General features: G+C 46.4%; 5 protein-coding genes across 8 annotated transcripts; 1 reads left to right on the forward strand and 4 right to left on the reverse strand.

Annotated features, from left to right (window-relative positions):
- Window positions 1–2,612: 2,612 nt before the first annotated feature.
- LOC100842282 lies at window positions 2,613–4,402 on the reverse strand. Its single transcript, XM_003577757.4, has one exon. The coding sequence runs from the start codon at window positions 4,277–4,279 to the stop codon at window positions 2,930–2,932; it is 1,350 nt and encodes a 449-aa protein (XP_003577805.1). The 5' UTR covers window positions 4,280–4,402; the 3' UTR covers window positions 2,613–2,929.
- Window positions 4,403–5,787: 1,385 nt separating this feature from the next.
- Window positions 5,788–7,636, reverse strand: LOC100844199 (aldehyde oxidase GLOX). Its single transcript, XM_003576203.3, has one exon. The coding sequence runs from the start codon at window positions 7,628–7,630 to the stop codon at window positions 5,939–5,941; it is 1,692 nt and encodes a 563-aa protein (XP_003576251.2). The 5' UTR covers window positions 7,631–7,636; the 3' UTR covers window positions 5,788–5,938.
- Window positions 7,637–9,283: 1,647 nt separating this feature from the next.
- LOC100838033 (long chain acyl-CoA synthetase 9, chloroplastic) lies at window positions 9,284–14,796 on the forward strand. 3 transcript variants are annotated; one of them, XM_014902676.2, is made up of 13 exons: window positions 9,284–9,591; window positions 10,278–10,341; window positions 10,483–10,869; window positions 11,139–11,219; window positions 11,453–11,725; window positions 11,907–12,038; window positions 12,127–12,300; window positions 12,388–12,617; window positions 12,896–13,013; window positions 13,537–13,668; window positions 13,741–13,875; window positions 13,948–14,154; window positions 14,248–14,796. In XM_014902676.2, exons 2-13 carry the CDS (start codon window positions 10,324–10,326, stop codon window positions 14,410–14,412), a joined length of 2,052 nt encoding a protein of 683 aa, XP_014758162.1. In that variant the 5' UTR covers window positions 9,284–9,591; window positions 10,278–10,323; the 3' UTR covers window positions 14,413–14,796. The 3 variants fall into 3 exon arrangements, with proteins under 3 accessions (XP_014758162.1, XP_003577791.1, XP_014758163.1); XM_014902677.1 differs by having other exon boundaries at window positions 9,309–9,591; window positions 10,316–10,341; XM_003577743.4 differs by lacking the exon at window positions 10,278–10,341 and having other exon boundaries at window positions 10,342–10,869.
- A 365-nt stretch (window positions 14,797–15,161) lies between these two features.
- On the reverse strand, window positions 15,162–17,160 carry LOC100842593 (V-type proton ATPase 16 kDa proteolipid subunit). The gene is made up of 3 exons (XM_003577758.4): window positions 16,930–17,160; window positions 16,494–16,779; window positions 15,162–15,604 (listed from the first exon to the last, which is right to left on the reverse strand). Exons 1-3 carry the CDS (start codon window positions 17,006–17,008, stop codon window positions 15,472–15,474), a joined length of 498 nt encoding a protein of 165 aa, XP_003577806.1. The 5' UTR covers window positions 17,009–17,160; the 3' UTR covers window positions 15,162–15,471.
- LOC112268793 (fatty acid amide hydrolase-like) lies at window positions 17,010–18,904 on the reverse strand. 2 transcript variants are annotated; one of them, XM_024454923.1, is made up of 3 exons: window positions 18,366–18,904; window positions 18,196–18,256; window positions 17,010–17,407 (listed from the first exon to the last, which is right to left on the reverse strand). In XM_024454923.1, exons 1-3 carry the CDS (start codon window positions 18,594–18,596, stop codon window positions 17,316–17,318), a joined length of 384 nt encoding a protein of 127 aa, XP_024310691.1. In that variant the 5' UTR covers window positions 18,597–18,904; the 3' UTR covers window positions 17,010–17,315. The 2 variants fall into 2 exon arrangements, with proteins under 2 accessions (XP_024310691.1, XP_024310690.1); XM_024454922.1 differs by having other exon boundaries at window positions 18,196–18,292; window positions 18,366–18,891.
- Window positions 18,905–22,657: the final 3,753 nt, after the last annotated feature.

The raw sequence follows: 22,657 nt of genomic DNA on the forward strand, positions 1-22,657 counted from the left end.
AAAGAGCCTTAGCTTGTACATGCTACAACGGGATCTTGCATCACAACAGGAACCCAATTGCCGACTACCTCCAGTCCTCCACAAACCACAAACAGCGTCAGGAGCAGCCTGGGAATCTTTTTTCCTTCCTTTTTCCTTGCCCTCAATAGTAAAACAAAATCAAAGCTGCAAGAAACCTGTTAGACATTTTAGGTTCTGTTTTATTGAGCAAGACTGAAAAGCATATTAAAGAGTTCGCAGGTGCAATGCAGTACGCTTGCGTTTTTTCAAACTTTTTTGCTGTTTTCCTAGCATTTTGAGATATTATCACCCTTTATTTCCCCATCTTTTTTCTATGCACGTGTTTTTTTTCTATGCATGTGTTAAAACAGGAGACTTTGCTGACTTTGAAGATGTTATCCAGTATCTTCTTGGAACTACATATAGATGATACATTTGAATTCTTGATGGACAACAGGATTTGTTTGGGGGAAAAAAATCAAACCAGCTGCCAGGTATAGAGCAATACGATCCTTTAAAAAAAAAAAAGAGCAAAGAAGAGACTGCAACACAATTCGTCTTGAGAGATCATATCACACAAAATACTGCAGGGGAAAACATTGGCCAAATAAAACAAAATCCTACAACAACAATAACAACAACAAAGCCTTTAGTCCCAAACAAGTTGGGGTAGGCTAGAGGTGAAACCCATAAAAACTCGCAACCAACTCATGGTTCTGGCACATGGATAGCAAGCTTCCATGCAGCCCTGTCCATGGCTAGTTCTTTGGTGATATTTCAGCCCTTCAGATCTCTCTTTACGGACTCCTCCCATGACAAGTTTGGTCTACCCCGACCTCTCTTGACATTTCCAGCACGCTTTAGCCGTCCGCTATGCACTGGAGCATCTGGAGGCCTGCGCTGGATATGCCCAAACCATCTTAAACGATGCTGAACAAGCTTCTCTGCAATCAGTGCTACCCCAACTCTGTCTCGAATATCATCATTTCGGACGCGGTCCCTCCTTGTGTAGCCACACATCCACCTCAACATGCGCATCTCCGCCACACCTAACTGTTGAACATGTCGCCTTTTAGTCGGCCAACACTCAGCGCCATACAATATTGCGGGTCAAATCGCCGTCCTATAGAACTTGCCTTTTAGCTTTTGTGGCACTCTTTTGTCACAAAGAATACCAGAAGCTTGGCGCCACTTCATCCATCCGGCTTTGATTTGATGGTTCACGTCTTCATCGATGTCCCCATCCTTTTGCAGCATTGACCCCAAATATCGAAAGGTGTCCTTCTAAGGCACTACCTGCCCATCAAGGCTAACCTCCTCCTCCTCCTCCTCGGGCGTAGTAGTACTGAAACCGCACTTCATGTACTCGGTTTTAGTTCTACTAAGTCTAAAACCTTTGGATTCCAAGGTTTGTCTCCAAAGCTCTAACTTCCTATTGACCTCCGTCTGACTATCATCGACTAGCACCACATCATCCGCAAAGAGCATACACCATGGGATATCGCATTGTATATCCCTTGTGACCTCATCCATCATCAAATCAAAAAGATAAGGGCTCAAAGCTGACCCCTGGTGCAGTCCTATTTTAATCGGGAAGTCATCAGTGTCGCCATCACTTGTTCGAACACTTGTCACAACATTATCGTACATGTCCTTGACGAGGGTAATGTACTTTGCTAGGACTTTGTGTTTCTCTAAGGCCCACCAAATGAAACAAAATCCTAACTGACATTATATAGCAAAGCTGTTAAATCTCTCATAAAAAACAAGCAAAGCATACTGAGAACTATCAACATGCAATTAATATATTTGATTCATTTGGGATGACGAACGCTGTTTCATCACGTCTCCGTCCAAGCAAAGCAAACTGGCCAGGTCTCTGCATGTTCTTCGTTTCTCAATCTTGCTTACCTCTCCCTTTCTCTCAGGGGCCATTGACATGTAACTAACATTTTGATCAAAGTACTACATACTGTAAGAAATACATGAATAGATCAACTCACATTCACACTGCTAAAAACAAATATGGCCTTATATCAATCAGCAAACACAACTGTGAAGAATGATATGTGAACTACATGGAACAAGTAACATAAGACAGTTAGCATTTAAACAGTTTGCTACATGCTAAACCAACCGTTTTCCAGTCCATACAATCAAACTCCATACGCTGCAAGGTCTAGCAGTAGCAGACCAAGTTCTAACAACCATAATAATGCACATGTTGCGGGCTTGCAGCATATTATGTTTCAAAAGCTCAAAAGATGAGAAGCTAGCTTCATGCAGCAGTTAATTACTGGATTCTAAAACCAAGTAGCACAATTCCCACTTTAAGTCCAAGATGCATTAACATACTGTCCAGCTTTATATATCCTGATATAACCAAAAAAGGGGTATGTGTTTATGATGATATCCACTGTACAGAGAACATGAACGGATCTTCAAATGATAAGCCATGTCCCTGAAATGCATTAGTTCATCAATCCATCTAGTAGCAATTAGCAAACTCAATACTACCATTTTGTGCATGGATGAAGACCAACTTACAAACAAACATCTTCAGACCGAACAAAGTGCAGAGCACTGCAAGAAATGCATGGCGAAACAAAATATTGACATTACAACTATAAACATTAACAACAGATTCATTCCAACAGTTTCTCCTCATCAACCCACGAGCAGAATCATGAAATATATTGATTGGTAAACTATATGCAACAAGTAACATGACTACATAAGGGCTTAAGGCAAGTTAACATACAATACACAGTTGGTAGCATACCAAACCAGCAGTTTTCCGAGCCATAACAATCAATCTTCCCCCATTGTAAGGTATACTAGGTTTTCTCGACATTTCATTGACAAATTCATCAGAAATAAAGTCTTTACCACCACCACTCCTACTCCAAAGGATGTGAAACAATTGACCTCATTTGGACACGAGCAGCATGTCAGGTTTCCTCTGCTTGCTCGGTGTGTTTGGCTTGGAACTTGGCCTGGAACTTGGCCTGGAACTGGATGCAGTGCTTCCAGTGATGCCAGATGCCACCATTACTCCAGAGGCTGCTGCAGCTGCCGCCTTAGCAGCCTTGCAAGCGCTTTTGTCAAGCTCGATCAAGCTCCTGGCTGCCAGGATTGCCTGCGGCACAAGGTCATGACACGCACGGGCATAGACAACCCGAACAGCTACTGCCGCGGCATCCCGCACCTCCACCGGGTTCAGAGGTGCAAGCAAGCAGTGCCCAAGAACCCTCATCACTGGCTGCAGTAGCTCCCATGGGAGCTGCACCCTAGCCTGCTGTAGCTCCTCCTCCTTACCACAATTCCGCCCGTTGCTGTCTCCATTGAGACGCATCCTTGCCAATTCCTCCTCCAAGGCCTTCCCGTTACCATTCTTGGCATCCATCGACAACGGCGACATGGAACCGACAGAATCCCCTTCCTCTTCCTCCAGCTCTTTCTCATCAAGCTCAAACCGGCACCTGCAGTACTGCCCCGCCCAGGCCGCCACGGCATTGCAAGCATCCACCTTGGATGCAGGGGGCATGAGCGAGATCTTGGCATAGTACGCCTCAAAGGCGACCCCGATGATCCCCGCCCGCTTCGTCGACTTCACGGCCGCCTGTGGCTCCAGCGGCGGGGAGAGCACGCCGACAACCACATTGGGTTGGGGAGGCGGGATCGGCGGCGGATGCTGGCGGCGAGGCGATCTGGAGCTGGAGCTGGACTGGGGGGTGTGGTAGAGGGAAGGGGCGGAGAGGTCGGGGACGTGGACGAGGACGGGCTTGCCCTGGCGGGCCTTGGCCTCGGAGGAGTAGACGGCGAGGAGGACGGCCTCGAAGCCGGAGAGCGAGGAAGGGAGCGGTGGGGGAAGGCGGAGGAGGTATAGCGAGGAGAGCAGCGGGAGGAAGGCAAGCGCGGCGAGGCGGAGGTCCGGGTCCTGGGAGAGGAGCGTGTCGTAGAGCCAGTGGCAGGCCGGGTCGTCGGCGCCGCCCCCAGCACGGAGCGCGCCCGAGAGGGCCTCGTAGGCGGCGGCGGAGCGGAGGAGCGCGCGCGCCGGGCGGTCCGTGTCCGCCAGCGCCGCCACGGGCGGGGAGGACTCCGGCGGGAGGATGGAGGCCAGCGCCAGGATGCGGGACCGCGCCTGGGACACGGACTCCCACCAGGACGGGGCGGCCGGGTCGGCGGCCGCCGACGCGGAGGCGGAGGCGGAGGCTGGGGAGGAGCCCGAGGGCGATGCGCTGGCGGCGCCGCCCGCGGAGGCCGGGGAGGGAGGCATGGCTGGAGGGCTTGCCGGCGGCGGGGAAGACGAGGCGAGATGAGATTTGGGAGAAGTCGTCTCCTTTCTCTCTCCGGCTCTCTGCTTCAGGGCTTCAGCTCTCGACTGGGGACCTATTGGTGGCTGCGTACCTTAAGAGGGGCTATATTGTAAAGTGAAGAAGTTTGTTGGCAGCTGAGTTGGGCGAGAGACAGCTCGAGGCCATGACCAGCTTCCCAAATGCGACGTGCCTTCTCTCCCACTTTTCTTTTTAATTATCACTCAGCTTTGCTAATTTTTATCTACCAAAAAGTTAGCTTTGTTGTTTGTAGTCTATATAGGTTATGCCATCTCAAACAAACAATTTCAGAATCGGTATCCTCTTTATTTTTTGGAGAATTATAATGTTGTTTTTAATTATGTTTGGTGTGTTTTGTATTTTTGGTGGACCTTTATAGAGGTTTGATTCAAAAAAATATTTGTGAACTTCAATTGCATCTTGTTTTATCTCTCTACCTCGATTTTGCATCAACCTGTGACCGATGAGAGGTCAGACATAATTAGTAGTGGCACTAGACTTTGGATGTGAAACTATTCAAACTCTTCATTATTGAATGAAGATAGCATGAAGCTGCTAATTATGGGACTTCATGTTAGCAAGGAAAAAATATGATGTGTTACGGTTAATCCCAAACATGACAGAAAAGTTGTGCATTCGTGCGGCGTACGTTCCACTACTCTTGGGTATGCTCCACCAACATTGTTTAGCCAATGTCGCCCAGATTGCCGCCACTCATGTTGTAGTGACCCATCCCCAAACCTAGGCCACAGGTTCTAGACAGGAAACATGATAGCGGGATGGTTCGGTAGCTACTAGTTGGACCTAATCAAGCCGCATATCACTTAGCCCACGTTCATAACTTAACTCCCCTAATGTCTGATGGGACATGATGTAATCGGCTAGCTCAGTCTCAGGGCCATCAAGACAAATCGAGCTCAGTCTGAGGAGCAGGGCCATCGAGACAAATCGACAATGGATACGAAAGACTACTCCTTTCATCCCAAAACAAGTGTCGCAAATTTGTCTACCTACGATCGTTTTGTCGTTTAGATTCTGTCATTTTGAAAGAAAAAAAATGTGACACTTATTTTTGACGAGGAAGTACTTAAATTTTGTGTCAATTTTCGGCATTCTAGGGGGCAGAAACTCAAAAGAAAAGGATCATGCGCATGTTAACGGCTAGAGAAACCATGATAAAAATAAGGGAAACGAAGAAAAAAAATCATCATCGCTTTAATCATCTGATGAGCAAAAGTCGTTTACAGTTCCGTTTGAAAATTGTCAATGCGTGGTAGCAATCGAACCATTTGGTTGCCCCTGTTTATGAACGCGTAGGCATGCAAAACAGAATGCTGAAATCCTTCTTCGTCTGGATCGATCAATCAATCAACGCATCATTGCTTTCACAACTGAATCCTCAACAAAAAAATAATTATTGTCGAAATATTACATGTATTCAGACGTTTTCTAAAATAAATATATTTAATTTTGAGCAAATTTGAAAGAATAGATATATTTAATTTTGAGCAAATTTGAGAGAAGAATTATTATGAACACGAGGGAGTACGGTATATATATTTGATCTTTATCACAGACGTACATCATCTTCCCGTTAACCATCAAGTGGCGGCACCGAGCGGGCGGATGCGGACCCAGGCGGCGGCACCGCTGGGCACGCCGGCATGCACGACGAACCACAGGTAATACCCGGGCGGCGCCACGCCCGGCGACGGCGGCGCGGCGACCTCGGCCTCATAAATCCCTTCCCCCACCTCCGCCACCATCCCCACCGCCAGTCCCACCACCCTCTGCCCCATCCCGAACGCGTGCGTCGCGAACCCCGGCGCCACCGCCGCCACCCTCACCACCACCTGCTGCTCCCGCTGCTGCTCATTGCCACCCACCACCACCAGCTCCCCGCCGGGCACCTCGAACCGCACCGCGGCGACCTCCCCGTACCCGACCTCCGCCGGCGCCGCCACCACCCGCGGCCTGACGGGATCCATCCTGGGATCCAAATACGGCGGCAGGAACGCCTGCAAACTGAGCTCCGTGGGGAACTCGACGCCGGCGAACGCGTACCCGACGTGCGGGTTGCTCCCGCCGACCAGCACCCGGCCGTACGTGTCCAGCGCCGCCGCCGAGTGGTACATCCTCGGGGTCGCCGTGCCCGCCATGACCTCGAACCTGCTCGCGCCCCCGATCTGTTCGACGTTTGGTCTGTACAGGACAGGGGACAGCACGGGGTCCCTCGCCAGCTCCCACCCGGCGGTCCCGGATGCGGCGCCGTTGATGATGAGCACGTCGCCGGTGGGGAGGAGCACCATGTCGCCCATGACCCGACGGAGCGGCATCTCCTCCATGGCCCACGCCGGGTTGGGATCCGTCGGGGCGATGCGGCCGCAGGTGGCGTCGGCGGGGAGGAAGGTGCCGTTCTTCTTGAGCGCCTGCTGGTAGGAGCCTCTCGGCGCGCCGCCGCAGACGAGGACCTCGGCGTGGGAAGGGGAGGAGGGGTTTAAGGGGAGGAGGACGGAGGAGCCGGAGGACGGGTAGTTCCGCGGCACGCCGCCGGGGATCGGCGGGAGGCGGCGGGTGGAGAGCGGGTTGTGGAGGTCGTCGTAGGGGTTGAAGACGATTGCCCGGTCGTTGGCGAAGACGAAGACGGTGGCGTCGGGGAGCAGGTGGAGGAACGGGTAGAGGTTGTTCTCGGCGTCGGGCTCCGTCGTCTCGTCCAGGAACGGGAAGAAGGTCGGCAATGGCGACAGTGGGGGGATGAACTCGAAGTTGAACTGGCGGCGGCCGCCGAGGACGAGCACGCGGGCGTCGGGGAGGAGGAGGTCGGAGGCGTACCAGCGGCGGGCGGCGAGGGAGGAAGGGAGGTCGTTCCAGCCGGAGGAAGGGGAGAAGAGGCGGGCCGTCCGGTCACCGTCGGAGAAGCCGCCGGTCTGGAGGAGCGTGCCGTTGGGGAGGAGCGCGGCGGAGGAGCACCAGGGGTTGGTGGCCAGCGGGTACGGGTGGAGCGCGTTGGAGCGCAGGTCCAGGAGCACCGAGTGCGCCGTGCAGTCCTTAATGGCGGCGGCGGTGGAGTTTGTGGAGTTTGAGGGGGAGTTTGGGGGGGAGCAGGGGGAGGAGTCGCCGGAGAGGGAGATGTTGGAGGGGCCGGAGTCGGTGCGGTCGAACATGAGGACGAAGTCGTCAGGGAGGAGCTGCATGTGCATGGCGGACACGCCGATGTTGGCGTGCAGGAGACGCCACTCGCCCGCCGGTGCCGGAGGCGGAGGCTGCTCGAGGACGGGCGTCGGCATCGGCATCGGCTGCTGAAGGACGACGGGCTGATCCGGCTGCCATGGGAAGGCGACGGCGGCATTGTTGGCGAGGAGCAAGAGGAGGATGAAGAGCAGGGGAAGGAAGAGGGGAACTCTTCTTGCCGGCGGCAGCATCGACGACATGGCTGCTCTGCCCGATCTGCTTTAAGTTGTTGCATTGTGCAAATCGTACGCCCTGATGTTCGTTTGTACAGCGCGCCATGGATTTGTTGGGTGGAAGGTTGGTTTGAGGAGGTTGGAATCGGAGGGGAAGACGCCGGCATTTGCACGGCTCACTTCAAAAATTGAATGAAACTAATTTATGCTTATATATGTGGTCAAATTATTTTATTTTATTTTATTTTTTGACATAGAACAAAACGCTACAACATCTTTTATTTATGATGGAGATGGAGTAGACGAATTTTAGATAATATAGAAGCTTTTATGCCATGTCACAAAGGAAAATATTAGATAAAAACTACCCTTACGGTGTAAACTGTGCAAACATCATAAAACACCACTTTGAAAGTTTCAAAAAAAATTATAGAAAGAATACCAAATATAAATCCTAAGGACATGTGAAAAATTAACCACCGTTAGCCAGGGCCCAAGTGTATATACACGGTTGATGATATCTATAATCTGGTGCAAGTGTATTATACTGTAGTACAGTAGTTTTTTGGTAAGGAAATGAGGGGCATGGATGCATGGCTTATATTGGTTGGTTTGGAGTTAGCAATGGTTCCTGATAAGCATGGTCTACGTGTTGTACTATTCCTCCTGATTGATTGCTGTAATCACGCCCTTATGATGACAAGGAAATCGCCCCCTCTTGTATTTAGCTGACGCTCCGCCACTGTTACCTAGGGTACTTATATGAACAACTAACCTAGGGTACTTGTTCTAACATATGAAGTGCATTTCAAGTGGATAAAGATTGTAAGCTATTTGTACCAATGATTATACGTCATGTGATTTATAGACTCGTTTTCGCGACAAAAACAATTTTTTACGCTATCATGCCACTTTAGATTGAGCAAATTTGCCCTTGCTGCAAAACCACAAGAAGATCTTGAGTTTAAAAGTCACATTCAATATTATCTACAACACCTCGATATAAAATAGCACGTCACGATAGACCTAGGCTTGGTACATCGACTTAATCAGGAACAAGCAGTTATGTTAAGGTTCCAGCGAAACTCATCCTTATCATGCGGTAAGTTCATACTAACAACATGAAAGTTTTGCACCCGAAAAAGAAAACAAGATGGAAGTTTTAAGGAGTTCTGTTGAAGCCATCATTTTTTGTACAACAAGACCATCACTTAACCGACCCTTTATTAAGAAAAAAAATAAAATAGACATGAATCTCAACGTTGCCGTTGCTAGACACCTCTAGTTGTCGCCACCACTTCTGACTCTTTGCACCGGCAGTTGTCGTCGCCACGAATTTCTCACTGACACGGTCGGCACAGAAAGATTTATTTTTTTACTGTAGGTATTTCACAAGAAAACGGTTCTAGAGGGATGGGAGAAATTTTGCCAGGGGTTTTGTGTAAACTGTAAACAGTTGCCCAGCGTGGCGAATAAAATAGGCTGACGCTGCTCGGCAAAAAATGAAGGAACCATTTATGGGCCGCTTAATAACTGTTGTACAGTACCTCGGCCGGAAAACAATTAAGGCAAGGGCGGAGAAACCAAAGACTACTGCATTGACCCGGCCGGCCGGCAGCTCAGCTCAGCTCAGCTCAAGGTGTTGTTCGTCCGCGAGCAAAATCGCGGAGATCCCAAAACCCTCCAGGCCCCAGCGTGCGCCGTAGGTTACCCCGCCCCGCCCCGTCGCTGCCGCCGCCGCCAATTTCCTTTCTTTTCCTCGTCCCCGCCGCCTGCATTACTTCTCTGCATTACCGGTGCCGACCATTGCCCTCACGCAGCTCCCCCCAAAGCTTCCACCGGGTACAGTGGTACGTATTGCTCTCTCTCCCTCCTCTCTCTTTTTCTATGCGTAATTGAGGGGGATTGCCGGCCCGCTCGTTGTACCAAGTGGGTTGGATTATTGGCAGAATCTAGTATCCTTAAAGAAAAATAAAGAAAAAGAATAAGAAGGGGGGAATGTTTGCGAGCCAAAGAAACAATTTCAGGTCAAGAATATATTTTCTAGCAAAGGCAGAACAGCTAGCCGCATGCAGCTAGCGGCGAGCTAGCTAGTGCTGTTTCCCGTTCGATTCTTTGGGATCCATGTGACCTTGCTTATTTGCTTGCTCGAATTGTCAGGTTTTTCTAGCCTGGATAGCAGAATGCGTTTGTAGTAGCAGATCTTTGTTTTTAATTTTGAGTAGCGAAAAGGTGCTGGAGGATGATCCAGATCAGATCTCGTTGTCTTCTCTGTAGTGTGTATGTATGGTCTGCTCTGCTAATACACTTCTGACCCCCCTCTCTCTTGAGTCTTGTAGTGATTTTTCCTTGTGATGAATAAAACCGCTGCTTTTTAGAACTGAAGTTCCCCTAGCTGGTTGTTGGAGTACTGTAATATATTTCAGGGTTTGAATTTACATGTGCAGTCATTTCATTTCGTAATTATAGCTTTCTAACTAAATTATAGATTAGAAAGTGAATCAAACCACTGACAGTGTTGCTGACTTATTTCTAGCTATTATATTACCTAAACCACATTTTTCTGGAGAACAGTTCACCTCATGGGAGAATTATTTCAGGTTTGTCATTTCAAGACCTCTGCGAATCAATATCGATATTCCTTGAGCTGCAGATAGTATTAAGGCTGTATTTCGAGAAACATGAATCCTTACTTCATCGGTTTTGTTGTCCCTTTTGTGGCATCTCTTCTGTTTACCAAGAGAAAGGCTGAAAGGAAAAGGGGAGTGCCAGTTGATGTGGGTGGAGAGCCTGGCCATGCTATCCGTAACTATCGATTCGAACAGCCTGTCGAAACACACTGGGATGGGATTTTCACACTCGCGGAGCTATTCGAGCAATCCTGCAAGCAGTATGTCCACATGCCCCTGCTTGGCACAAGGAAACTGATTTCAAGGGAATCAGAGGTAGCTTCTGATGGAAGATCCTTTGAGAAGCTCCATTTGGGGCAGTATGAGTGGAAAAGTTACAGTAAAGCATTCAAGGCTGTCTGCAACTTTTCATCTGGTCTTGTGCGAATTGGTCACCTGCGGGATGAGCGTGTTGCTATCTTTGCTGATACTCAGGCTGAGTGGCAGATGGCGCTGCAGGTAACCTCTCTACTCACGCACCAAAATTACCAACCAAAATTTCCAGCATCACCATTGGGTCCATTGCATATAAATTTTAACGTTTTCATGGCAAGAAAGAGAGTAATATTAGCGATCTAGATGAACTTAATATGAAAAATATATGTAGTAATGCTGGAGATATAAGTTTTTAAGGAATCTTATTTGCTTTTGTTATTTACATCATGTTAACATTCAGCTGTAAACCATTTGCAAGTTCTCTAACCAATTATTCTTTTTCTGTTTGCAAGGCATGCTTCCGACAAAATATTACAGTTGTCACCATTTATGCCTCCTTGGGGGAAGGAGCACTTTGTCACTCACTAAATGAGGTTGGTTAACTTAACTTTATTTCATGTTGTACATTCTTGTAATAACAGAATCTCAAGAATTTTTTTTTAAAGCATTCTCTTTTGCCGTAGGCACCAGAATGCTGGCATCTCATTTTTAATATTATTTCTTGAGTTGTTTGTGCACAATATCCATTTTATCAGTATAAACCATACCTCACATTTGTGTTGTTGTGGTACGATCTGCTAATCTTGTTCTTGTTTTGACTCTTTAGACTGAAGTAACCACGGTGATCTGTGGACGGAAAGAGTTGAAAAAGCTTATTGATATAAATGGTCAACTTGATACTTTGAAACATGTTGTCTACATAAATGAGGAAGGTGTCTCAAGCGAAGTATCCTTGGCTAAACAATGCACTAGATGGAGAGTGGAGTCATTTGAGGAGGTAGAGAGGTTAGGATTGGAAACACCTGTCCAAGCAAATTTGCCTCTCCCATCTGATACAGCGGTAATAATGTATACAAGTGGCAGCACTGGAATGCCCAAGGTTTGTTCAAATCTGAGTCCAGCATGTTGTTTGTGTGTGTTGTACCTTCAGATCTGAGGTGTTTCTTTGTCTTGCCTGTGTTCACGTAGTCATGTCGGAGGACTCTATGTACATTATAAATGACTGTGCATGTCTTTTCTGAGATCCTGTACATTTTTCTCACTTGTACATTTTTTCGCAGGGTGTCATGATGAGCCACCGCAATGTCCTGGCTACAGTATCAGCTGTTATGACTATTGTGCCTGGACTTGGCAAGAAGGATGTCTACTTGGCGTACCTCCCACTAGCACACATCCTTGAGTTGGCCGCCGAGGTAGGCATAATGTGACATATTGGCATGTCAATCTATTTCGCATCTTTGGTGTATCAATGCTAATTCCTTTTATACAATTGTGTTTTAGACGGTTATATTGGCTGTTGGGGCTTCTATAGGATATGGGTCACCTTTGACCCTGAATGATACATCAAATAAAATTAAAAGGGGAACTCAGGGTGATGCTTCTGCACTGAAGCCAACACTTATGACTGCTGTACCTGCTATACTTGACCGTGTTCGTGACGGCGTAAGAAAAAATGTATTGCCCTTAACAATGCCATCATCCATTGCTTTTCTCTGTTATTTTGTCTTTACTGATATATCGTCCATACTGAGATTAACTTAGGTAGATGCAAAGGGTGGTCTAGCAAAGAGACTATTTGATATCGCGTACAGCCGTCGGCTCGCTGCTGTTAACGGAAGTTGGTTTGGTGCATGGGGATTAGAGAAGCTCTTGTGGGATGTGCTCGTCTTCCAGAAGGTGCGTGCAATATTGGGAGGACAGATTCGCTTTATACTTTCAGGTGGAGCTCCTCTGTCTGGAGATACTCAGAGATTTATCAACATATGCCTTGGGTGAGATCTATAGCTTCTCAATTCTTCTCCTTCAAAAGTTATATTCAGTTCTTGCTGTTGATACCAATTAGTCCCTGCTTGGAATGTTGCATTTTTAGTGGGAGGGCTGGTATTTAGTTTAACTTTGGAGGGAGTTGAACTAAATATCAGCCCCTCCCACAAAAAAAGTTATATATATTGCCCACTATTAGTTGCTGAGACTGAATTTCATGCATTTCAATTATAATTTACATCTTATTTAGACGCCCAGAAATTTATTGCCAGTTTTGCTGTTACAGGGCTCCAATAGGGCAGGGATATGGTCTGACTGAAACATGTGCTGGTGGGACATTCTCTGAATACGATGACACATCTGTTGGTCGCGTTGGTGCTCCACTATCTTGCTCATACATTAAGGTACAGAAAAAGAAGAAGATATGTTTTGTTATTTCCTAATCAGATGCTAATTTGGCTAAGTTCCATTGCCCATAGCAAATCTATTATTTTCATGCATATTTGTTACTGTTATTTATCTGTGAATAGTACTACTAGATCGTTAACCTTGCAGTTAGTCTACTTAATAAGCATACTCCCTCCGATCCATATTACCTGTCTCAAATTTGCCCAAATATGGATGTATCTATGTTTAAAAAGCGTCTAGATACATGTAATATTTCGACAAGTAATATGGATCGGAGGGAGTAGCAATTTTGTCTTTTTGTCCTACTAGTGCCCCATAGTTGTATCCCCCCACCCCCACCCAACACACACAAACACTCTTCAGTGTTAAGGTAGAAACACACAATATTCCGTAAATAAAACTACCTGTTAACAGTTAGTGGATTTTGGCCTTGCTCATCCAGTTCTATGCTTCTTTCTCCTGTTCATTGTGATTCAGTTTTTCCCTAACACAATTTTTAACTGTTTCTATGCGTGATAGTTGATAGACTGGGTCGAAGGTGGATACTTAACAACTGATTCACCAATGCCTCGTGGAGAAATAGTTATTGGAGGCCCAAATGTGACCAAAGGCTACTTCAAAAATGAGACAAAAACAAACGAAGTCTACAAGGTATTTTAAATAATTACCCCAAAGCAGTCTACGCCATGATAACTTTTCTGTAACGATGTGTATCTTGTTAAGGATGACGAAAGAGGCATGAGGTGGTTCTACTCCGGTGACATTGGGCGTTTGCATCCAGATGGCTGTCTCGAGATCATTGACCGTAAGAAGGATATAGTAAAGCTTCAACATGGTGAATATGTGTCTCTAGGAAAGGTGAGCAGGTTTCCTTTTCTAGTCAAACAAGAAGAATCTATCGGCTCTATCTAACTGCTTGTACAATCACAGGTGGAGGCTTCTTTGAGTCTGAGTCCATATGTTGACAACATCATGGTTCATGCTGACCCCTCCCAGAACTACTGTGTTGCACTTGTCGTAGCTGCGCACAGCGAGTTGGAAAACTGGGCCTCGAAACAAGGGATCACATACACCGATCTTTCCGATTTGTGCCAGAAGCAAGTGGCTGTCAAGGAAGTTCTTCAGTCGCTAGTAAAGGTTCGTGATTTCCCTGCAATTCTGACCAAAAATTCGGTCACTTTGACATTGCATGGCGTGATTGGTTTATTGTACTCTGAATTGTTTGTTCAGGCTGGTAAGCAGTCGCGACTGGAGAAGTTTGAGATTCCAGCCAGGATCAAGCTGATAACGGAGCCATGGACCCCAGAGTCGGGCCTCGTCACCGCGGCCCTCAAGCTCAAGAGGGAGGTCATCAAGAAGGGCTACGGGACGGATCTTGCCCAGCTGTACAGCTAGTGTTCCTTGTTGGCAAGAACGAAATCCGCCCCTTTCATTCGACGTTTCGTACCGCAGGTTCTGTGAATACAACAGTGGACAGTTATGAAACAGACAGTATGTGAGATGGCCAAGCTTGTGTGCTCCATGCACATTTGATACTGGAACCTGAAATGTGGAATTAGTGATTTCTTGCGTTTCAGCAAGCATACCTTGATACCTGTTCTCAGCTCAGCGTCAGCTTTGATGGAATATCTCTGAATCTTGCTGTCATGAGTCACATATGACTTGCTACTAAATAAAATACACTGGATATGTAGGTTTCGGATATTTGTTATTTCTGAGTAGGTTATCTCCAGATGTGTTTCGTAACAGTTAACAGAGGAAAAACAAATCTTGATTTGATTGGTTTGCTGCCTAAAAAAAGGTTGGTGTTTTTGCCATTAACTTACATTACATTGTAGCAACAAAGAGAACTTGCGTTGGTGTTTTTGCCACCCAAGTACGCAAAAGAAGTTGGTAGGAAACCACCAGAATCCTATAGCCACTACCAAATTGTTGCTGCAAATTTTTGTGGCTAGACCCTTGTATTGTTGTTCTCCGCATACATTTTTTGTGTATGAGGCTCCAATTTAGTTCAACTTTGAGGAAGTTAAACTAAATAGCCTTCCTCCCACAAAAAATACAACAATCCAAGCAGAAACCAATTGTTCTTGCAATCGCGCTGAATAAGACTAATGTTTCCCAGACATAAGAGTAGGAAGAAGTGATGAACATAATATACCATAGTATTCTTCTTTTGTTTCCCAGACATAAGAGTAGGAAGAAGTGATGAACATAATATACCATAGTATTCTTATTTAGCTACAACGCCATGTTCTTATTCCACCAAAATCCTCTGCATGAACAGCAAGGGACCACCAGGATCCAAAACAGGAAGAAAATAGTACTGGAAGTGCCACCTTCCTTTAACCTACAAATCTCTCCTCCTTAATACATCAAAACCAGAACTTTTCGAAGTTTCACTTTTTTTCAAGAATGTAGCCTGCGGGGTGACCGTGGAACGGTAGAGGAAGGTTTCTAATCTGCGCGGGACTGGCCGGCACGGGATGAGAGGATGATGCCCACGATGAGGCCATAGAGGGCCAGCGCTTCTGCGAAAATGAGGATGAGGATCATGCCCACAAACAGCTTTGGTTGTTGTGCGTTTGCCCTGCAATTGGAACCCATAACAGATCAAAACCACATTGCAGTACAGGACTAGCAGTGGGGGTAGCCTCGATATGAACGACGTCAATTAACAGAGATGGAAAACAGAAAACTGTGAAGTCGGGCATACTGATCAACCATACAATGATAAAAAATGTAACAATCAATCCAAATGCTAATACAAGAATTATACCTTTGAATCCTAAATAAATCTGCAAAGCTCATTTCAAGACTTGCTAACAGAACTAGAACTAAATCTGCAACTAGCATTTAAACATCAGATATTGCAGATACAAAAGATTCAAAGTGCAAACAATAGCGTAAATTAACACCCTTATTGTTTGATGCCCACAAGGCACCACATATGTGCAATATCAGTATATACTCCAGTATATACTAACATAACTAAATAGTCAAAGTAAGAAGAGAAAACTGCAAGAAACACCTGCAATGTTTTCCTTATCTAGTTTATGTTAATATAATATCCCGAGAGAATTTAGGTGTATACAAGGATAAGAAACATCATTGTACACAGGACTTTTTATGAGACTTTACTACCATCTAGATCACATGGATTTAAGTACAGAATAATCCAGCAATTCACATCACGTAGGATTGTAGGAGGTCCATTCTTAAGTTACTCAAAGCTTAAAGCAACTGAAGGATATAATTCAAGCACTATCAACATTAATACTAAGCAACAAAAGCAAGTAAGATGAGTTTTGCAAGAAGAAACAAACAGATCTATCATGCTCACCACACATAAATTAATGCCAGGCTAATCACTAACCAAACCATAATGCAGGGCCACTAAGGCACTAACCGAATCAAAGTCAAAGAGATACTGCTAAAACAAAAGCAGCCACAGCAAGCCACGAAGTATAGTACAGTACCTGACACCGGCGTCGCCGACGATGCCGATGGCCATGCCGGCGGCGAGGCCCGCGAGGCCGCATGCGAGGCCCGAGGAGAGGTGCGCGTAGCCGTCGAAGAGGTAGTACGGCTTGGCCTTGGGGTTGATCCCGGTGCTGATGATGACAGCGATGATGAGGCCGTAGATCCCGAGCACCCCCGCCATGACGACGGGCACGATGGACTTCATCACCAGCTCCGGCCGCATCACCCCCATCGACGCCACCCCGACCCCGCTCTTCGCCGTCCCGTACGCCGCCCCCATGCCTGCGGAAAAACGCACCGACAGAACCAAGAGCTCCCGTCACCACCATGAATTCACCGAATCGATCCAAGATCCAGCGCCTACGGATCTTCAAAATCTCGGCTTTGTTCGGGGAAAAGGAGGAGATATGGAGTCGGGGGATGGATCGTTACATGAGAAGACGAGGGCGGCGGCGGCGCCGAGGAAGCCGAAGAAGGGCGCCGTCTCATCGCCGCTGAACACCGACGACATCTTCTTCGCTCTCCTTCTTCGTCTCTCCGGCCGGCGGGTTGCCTCGTCGCGAAGGCAGATGGTTGGTGGCAGAGGGAGGGAGAGAGGGGAACAGATACGGAGATCTCTTCGAGTTTTTATTTTCTTTCTGGGCTCTCCGATCTGATCTCCTCAAAAAATAACTCTTTTTCTTTTGAGATGAGAGAACTCAGAAAGAAATTCTGGAAGGTGCAGAGGTGCTGGACTCTTTTATGCTTCGCACCCTGAGGTTCTTTCGTATTGTATGTTGGTACCTCTCTTTTCATCTCCATAGATCACCCGGAAATCGTTAATTTGTGAAGGACCGTGGCAATGGTCGATGGCCATATTTGCTTGGGCTTCTGATTGATCGTGCAATCAGGTTGATCTGAACCTTCTGATCTGCATCATGTGGCAAATAATCACGCCCGGAGCTCCTCCTCTAGTTATCTCGATCTTTGCAAAAACATCCCCTCACCTAGCCTTCTCTTTTCTGAAAACCCCCCTTCAATCAACCTCACTAATCTTCTTCCTAACAGATCGATTTTCTGCTTTGGGCTCTGGCGATCGTCCCAGCCTATAGGCGGCCACGTCTCGCAGCTGCTCCCATTCCTATATTCCGGCCACATTCCATTCTTGTTTCAGGGGCAGTGTGGGAGCGCACATAGGAATTTAGTGTGGCCAGCCGGCAGCAGTAGCGAGGCGCAGCCCTGGAGGCTGGGACGATCCCTATCCCCATTCCCCAAAGCAGAGAATCGATCTATTGAGGAAGAAAATTGGCGGAGGTTGATTTCGGGGAGTTTCAGAAAAAAGAAAGAAAAAAAAAGGCTGGCTCCGGGCGTGAATATTTGCCACATGGTGCAGATCGGAAGGTTCAGATCAACCTGATTGCACAATTGCACCATTTATTTGATTGCAGAGCATACGAACCCATTTGTCTGACTTTATTCATAGGATATAGATCATGGGAATGTATTGTTTGAACGACTTAGATCGGATTCTGTGGGCTGAAAGTTTTTGTGTTTAATGAGTTTGAAGTATGTGCAAGTGTTAAAAGGTACACCCTATCACCCTCTGCCATAAAAGTGTTTCAAACTTAGCACAAGTTTATACTAAGTTAGTACAAAGTCTTAAATACTTATTATGGATCGAAGTTTTGTGTTTAATGAGTTCGAAGTAAATTAATTGACCTTGGCAGGTGTGAGCTGGGGCGAACAATGGCGGCTCCGGGATCTCGGCGTCGGAGACGAGCTGCAAATTGGCCACGATCAGCTTCGCATTGCAGTGCTGCAGCATATGATGATTCAGACCAAAAAATAATTCTTCAAGAAGTATTGATCATATCATCGACCCGACCGACCTTATTGATGAGATTCTCCCTCTTGAGGACGTGGAGCACGGCGGCTCCGACGACCGGCGCATCCAGCACCCACGCGAAGAGCTTCACCGGTAGTCCGGCGACGCGAGGAGCTGAATTTGAAGAACAGAACGGAGCGAAACTGATGAAACCGAACACAGTTTTCAACAGAGGAAAGCTTTGTTTGCTCTCGAGCGTGCTACTCTCCTTATCAACAACCGCACATCTCGTCATGCGCCCAACGTCTGTCAAACGGCAGATTCACGGAAGTATTACAGTGTTTGCCACGTCAATTTTTCTGTACCGATCCCATCCATGATCCATTATCGCGCCTTCTGTACCGATACCATCCATGATCTCATATCGCGCCAGAGAAATAGCAAGGAGAGATGCAGCAGTCCACATATTTTCTTTATTCGACCTGTGGACAGCAGTGAGTCCACTACATGTGATCTATAAGCAGAATTTTTTGGGCGGTAGCACATTGCAAGTGAGTGAGTATTTTCTTTCTTAAACAAAAAACGAATAGTGTGTGTGTGTCTGCCTTAAGAATAAATATGTGTGTGCGTGACTTTGACCATGCAGATGAGAGCGGATGCGGTGACCGCTAACACGATCTGCCCATAGCTTCGTAACCACTCGTTTACCCGGGGCCATCAAATTAATTTACTTTGTGTTATATTAGAGAGAGTCATTAACTGTTTGTGTCAGGTCACACCTTTTTTATGTTACCTTTTCCTTTCTTCTCTCTCCTTTGTGTCAGTCAATTTTTTATCTTTATTCTCTCTCCTTTGTGTCAGCCACTCACGGTCTCACGTAAAGACCAAGAATTTTTTCTCTAATATATGTGTTTCTTTTGTACAATAATTTTAGAGGGCCACTTATATCTTTTGTATTAATTTGACTAGTTGGTACGTATTACAGTACGACAGGTACATGTATCCTAGACGATGGTACATAAATATTTTTTAGTACAAATTCTATGAAATGTATCGTCGTCTATGATAATAAAAATAACCAATTTCAAGTACGTCAATTTTTGTTTCTTTTGTACATAAATTTTTAAGTACCTTATCAAATTTAAACGTGACGGAATTACTCAATTTCAAGTACGTCATCAATTTTATGTACCTCATCAATTTAAGTACCCTATATACAATACTCATTAATAAGTACGAGAACAATCAAAAGTACTAAGTACTTTCTCAACAATAGTACCTCATTATTTTTTAGTACATAGCAAATACAACAAGGTACATGTCAAGTACATTAGGATAGTTACAATATATCATCAATTTTATATCCTCAACAATTTTAAGTACCTTCTTAATTTGATGTACATTGCGGTAAATGTCAAGTACATGACAATAACTTATCAATTTGTGATATGAAATCCATGTACATCAATCCATGCAAAAATGAATACATGAGAAGTACCTTCTCAAATTGATGTACAACACTAAAAATGCACATTAATATGCATCAAACAAATCACAACATAAGCATCGTCAAAAATTAACAATTAGTACAATGCCTAAAGCATCAAAAACAAACAATAATATGTGGATCAAACAAAAATCATAGTACAAGCATCGTCAAAACCTAGTACCTCGTCATGTACCCATGGTACATATTAATCTTATTGCGTACATTAGCACGTCAAATAAGATCCCTGCCTAAAACATGAAGAAACAATTACAACACACGATAAGTACCTCCTCAATCACACTGACACTAACCCAATGGTACAACATAACCCAGTGGTACATCACAGAAAAAGAAGAAATACACCTTCGGACTCAAAACAAGATCATGATAGGAACAAAAAAAAAGTCAATATGTTCAGGAAAGGAAACTTTGAGACAGTGGAGATCTGGTGTCCTTCATCTGCTGCTCCTCGCCTTCTTCTCCACTTCCGGCTGCTCCTCGCGGCCATGTCGGGCTGCTGCCAAGCACGATAGACTAGGGGAGAGAGAGAGATCCACGTCTGGATCTCTGGGAGCAGGAGAGAAGATTTAGGGGATGGGGGAGAGAGGGAGGGAGAGAGAAGGATGGGACATAAAAAAAATTGAAGCCGTACCTGGTCACCTAGATGGACGGCAGAGAGATTAATTTTGGTTGGCAGAAAGATTAAGCAAAACGGTGGACACGTGGTTGGTAACGGTGATGTGTGAGATCGCGTTAATGGCACCTTGAGGTTTGGCCCATGCAGATATGTGTGTTGACCTTTGCCATATCCCATATATATTGTGTATGGCTAACTAATCGTAAATATCATGTGTGTATGTAGACATACATGCACATCTATACAATATATTAAAGGGTTAATTGGATCTATGCCACTCTCTATTCCACCGGTCGCCTCCACCAGCTCGTGCGCGTCAGCGGCGTCCGTGTGCGGAAGGCGACTGCGGACCCGCGGCTCCGTCGCGTGGTCTGACCGCCGCCTCCACCGCCTCTTGCGTGCCGGTGGCTCCCCGCGGGACTTGAACGGCTATGGGATGAGCCTGAGACCGGGATGGCGGTGGCCTCGAACAAGGCAGCAAGGACCACGTCGGTGCGAGCCGTCAGAGGCCCTCTAGACGGCAGTGGCGTGCGGCGACCAATGACCGGACGCGATGTGGGGCGGCGAGCGGGCGCAGGGAACGGGCGGACAAGGCTGCGAGAGGGCGCAGGCGGGCGGCGCACAAGCGTAACGGGCGGCAAGTGGGAGCAGACGGCGCGCGGGAGTGGATGGACGGAGGGAATCTACGGGCGGAGGCGGTGCGCACAAGCGGGCGGTCGTGCATGGAGGCGTGATGTTCGGTGGCAGGATGAATCAGCACGGGAAGAGAAGGAGTTTGCACTCATGGTGGATGGAGATGATAGTCAGAGTGAGAGCGAGAAATTAGGAGAAGAGATTTGAGAAATAAAACACGAAGTAGGAGTAATAGGAGAGTAAGGCAAGGAGAAATATAAAAATAAGATATATGAAAAAGAGAAAAAGACCAGAGTTGAGCCCACGAAAATAAACATATCATAATCGCTATATACATATAAGCTCATGAAACACAACAACATTTAATTTGACGTTTTGATACAATTTTCCGGTTTCCGTAGCAACGCACGTGTTCTTTTGCTAGTATCTGTACCAATATACTAAATTGGAGTTGGTGAAGATGGTACGGTCGCCACCGTATGTTAGCTTTGTTAAAATTACAATCATTATACCACTGCCCGTTATTTTCTTTTTCTCCAGTTTTTTTCACACGGCGCCATGAGTTGCCTACACAGAAAATAAAAATAAATAGTTTGTGATTTTGTTGATCCGTAGCAACGCACGGGCACACCTGCTACACATAGTACTGTGTGTGTATGCATGGCTGACCGTAAATATCATGTGTTTGTGCAGTAGACATACATGTGTCACGTGTACTATGTGCGCATGGCTGGCCATTAATATCTCTCTCTCGTCTGTAAATATATAATACAGTTTCCTTTTTTTTTTTGAGAGAGAAGTACTATTTCCCTTCTGTTCCTGTGGATCGAACAGTTCCCCATCCATAAAAAGTACTAACGGGAACACAGCGACTCCGTTTGTTTCCGTCCACATGGTCATGTGCTTTCGTCAGTTAGCAGGATCCATCGTCCACTGCTCTTTTCTCCGACGCTCAGGATTGCTGGAGCACTCTGCTCGCGAGTAAAAAATCTCCTCTCAACTTTTCAACAGCATTGCAATTGCAAACAGAAGAAGTGAACTCTAGGTGAGAATGGTGGCCTGGCTTGGTACCTTTGACGTTGGGGGTGATGTAGAGCTCGTCGCTGCCGGGGCCGAGGTCGACCTCCGCCCCCGGCTTGTACGCCATGGGGGAAGAGAACAACAGATGAAGAACAAGAAGAAGAACTCCTGAGAAGTTTTGCTTGTGGACGTCGGGGTTGAGGTTCAAGAGATGGTCATGCAGTTGGTCCTCTTTTGTTATGGCTAAAATTCACGAAAATGCCAATTGGGTCCCGAGCTACTGCTAGCTGGCTATCACCTCCGCAGAGTCTGCATAGGGATCCAGTCCAGTTGGGCCCTCCCCGCCTGTATTGCTCCAGCCCATCTTGTATTCATCCGTATTTCGAACTCTTCAACGGCTCTCTGGCCCAACTCCCTGTCAGCCGGCACACCATATTCGAAGCACCCCCGTTTGTTTTGATTTCGCACAGCTTCTGACGACCTGTTCTGGCCGATCTGGACCATATAGCTAGTGCAGTTTCCTTCGGCACACCTAACAGAACTATTTCTTGGGCCAACATCCAGAATCTAAACAACG

Source organism: Brachypodium distachyon, chromosome 4, assembly GCF_000005505.3.
Source record: "Brachypodium distachyon strain Bd21 chromosome 4, Brachypodium_distachyon_v3.0, whole genome shotgun sequence".
In the NCBI taxonomy this organism is placed as follows: Eukaryota; Viridiplantae; Streptophyta; class Magnoliopsida; order Poales; family Poaceae; genus Brachypodium; species Brachypodium distachyon.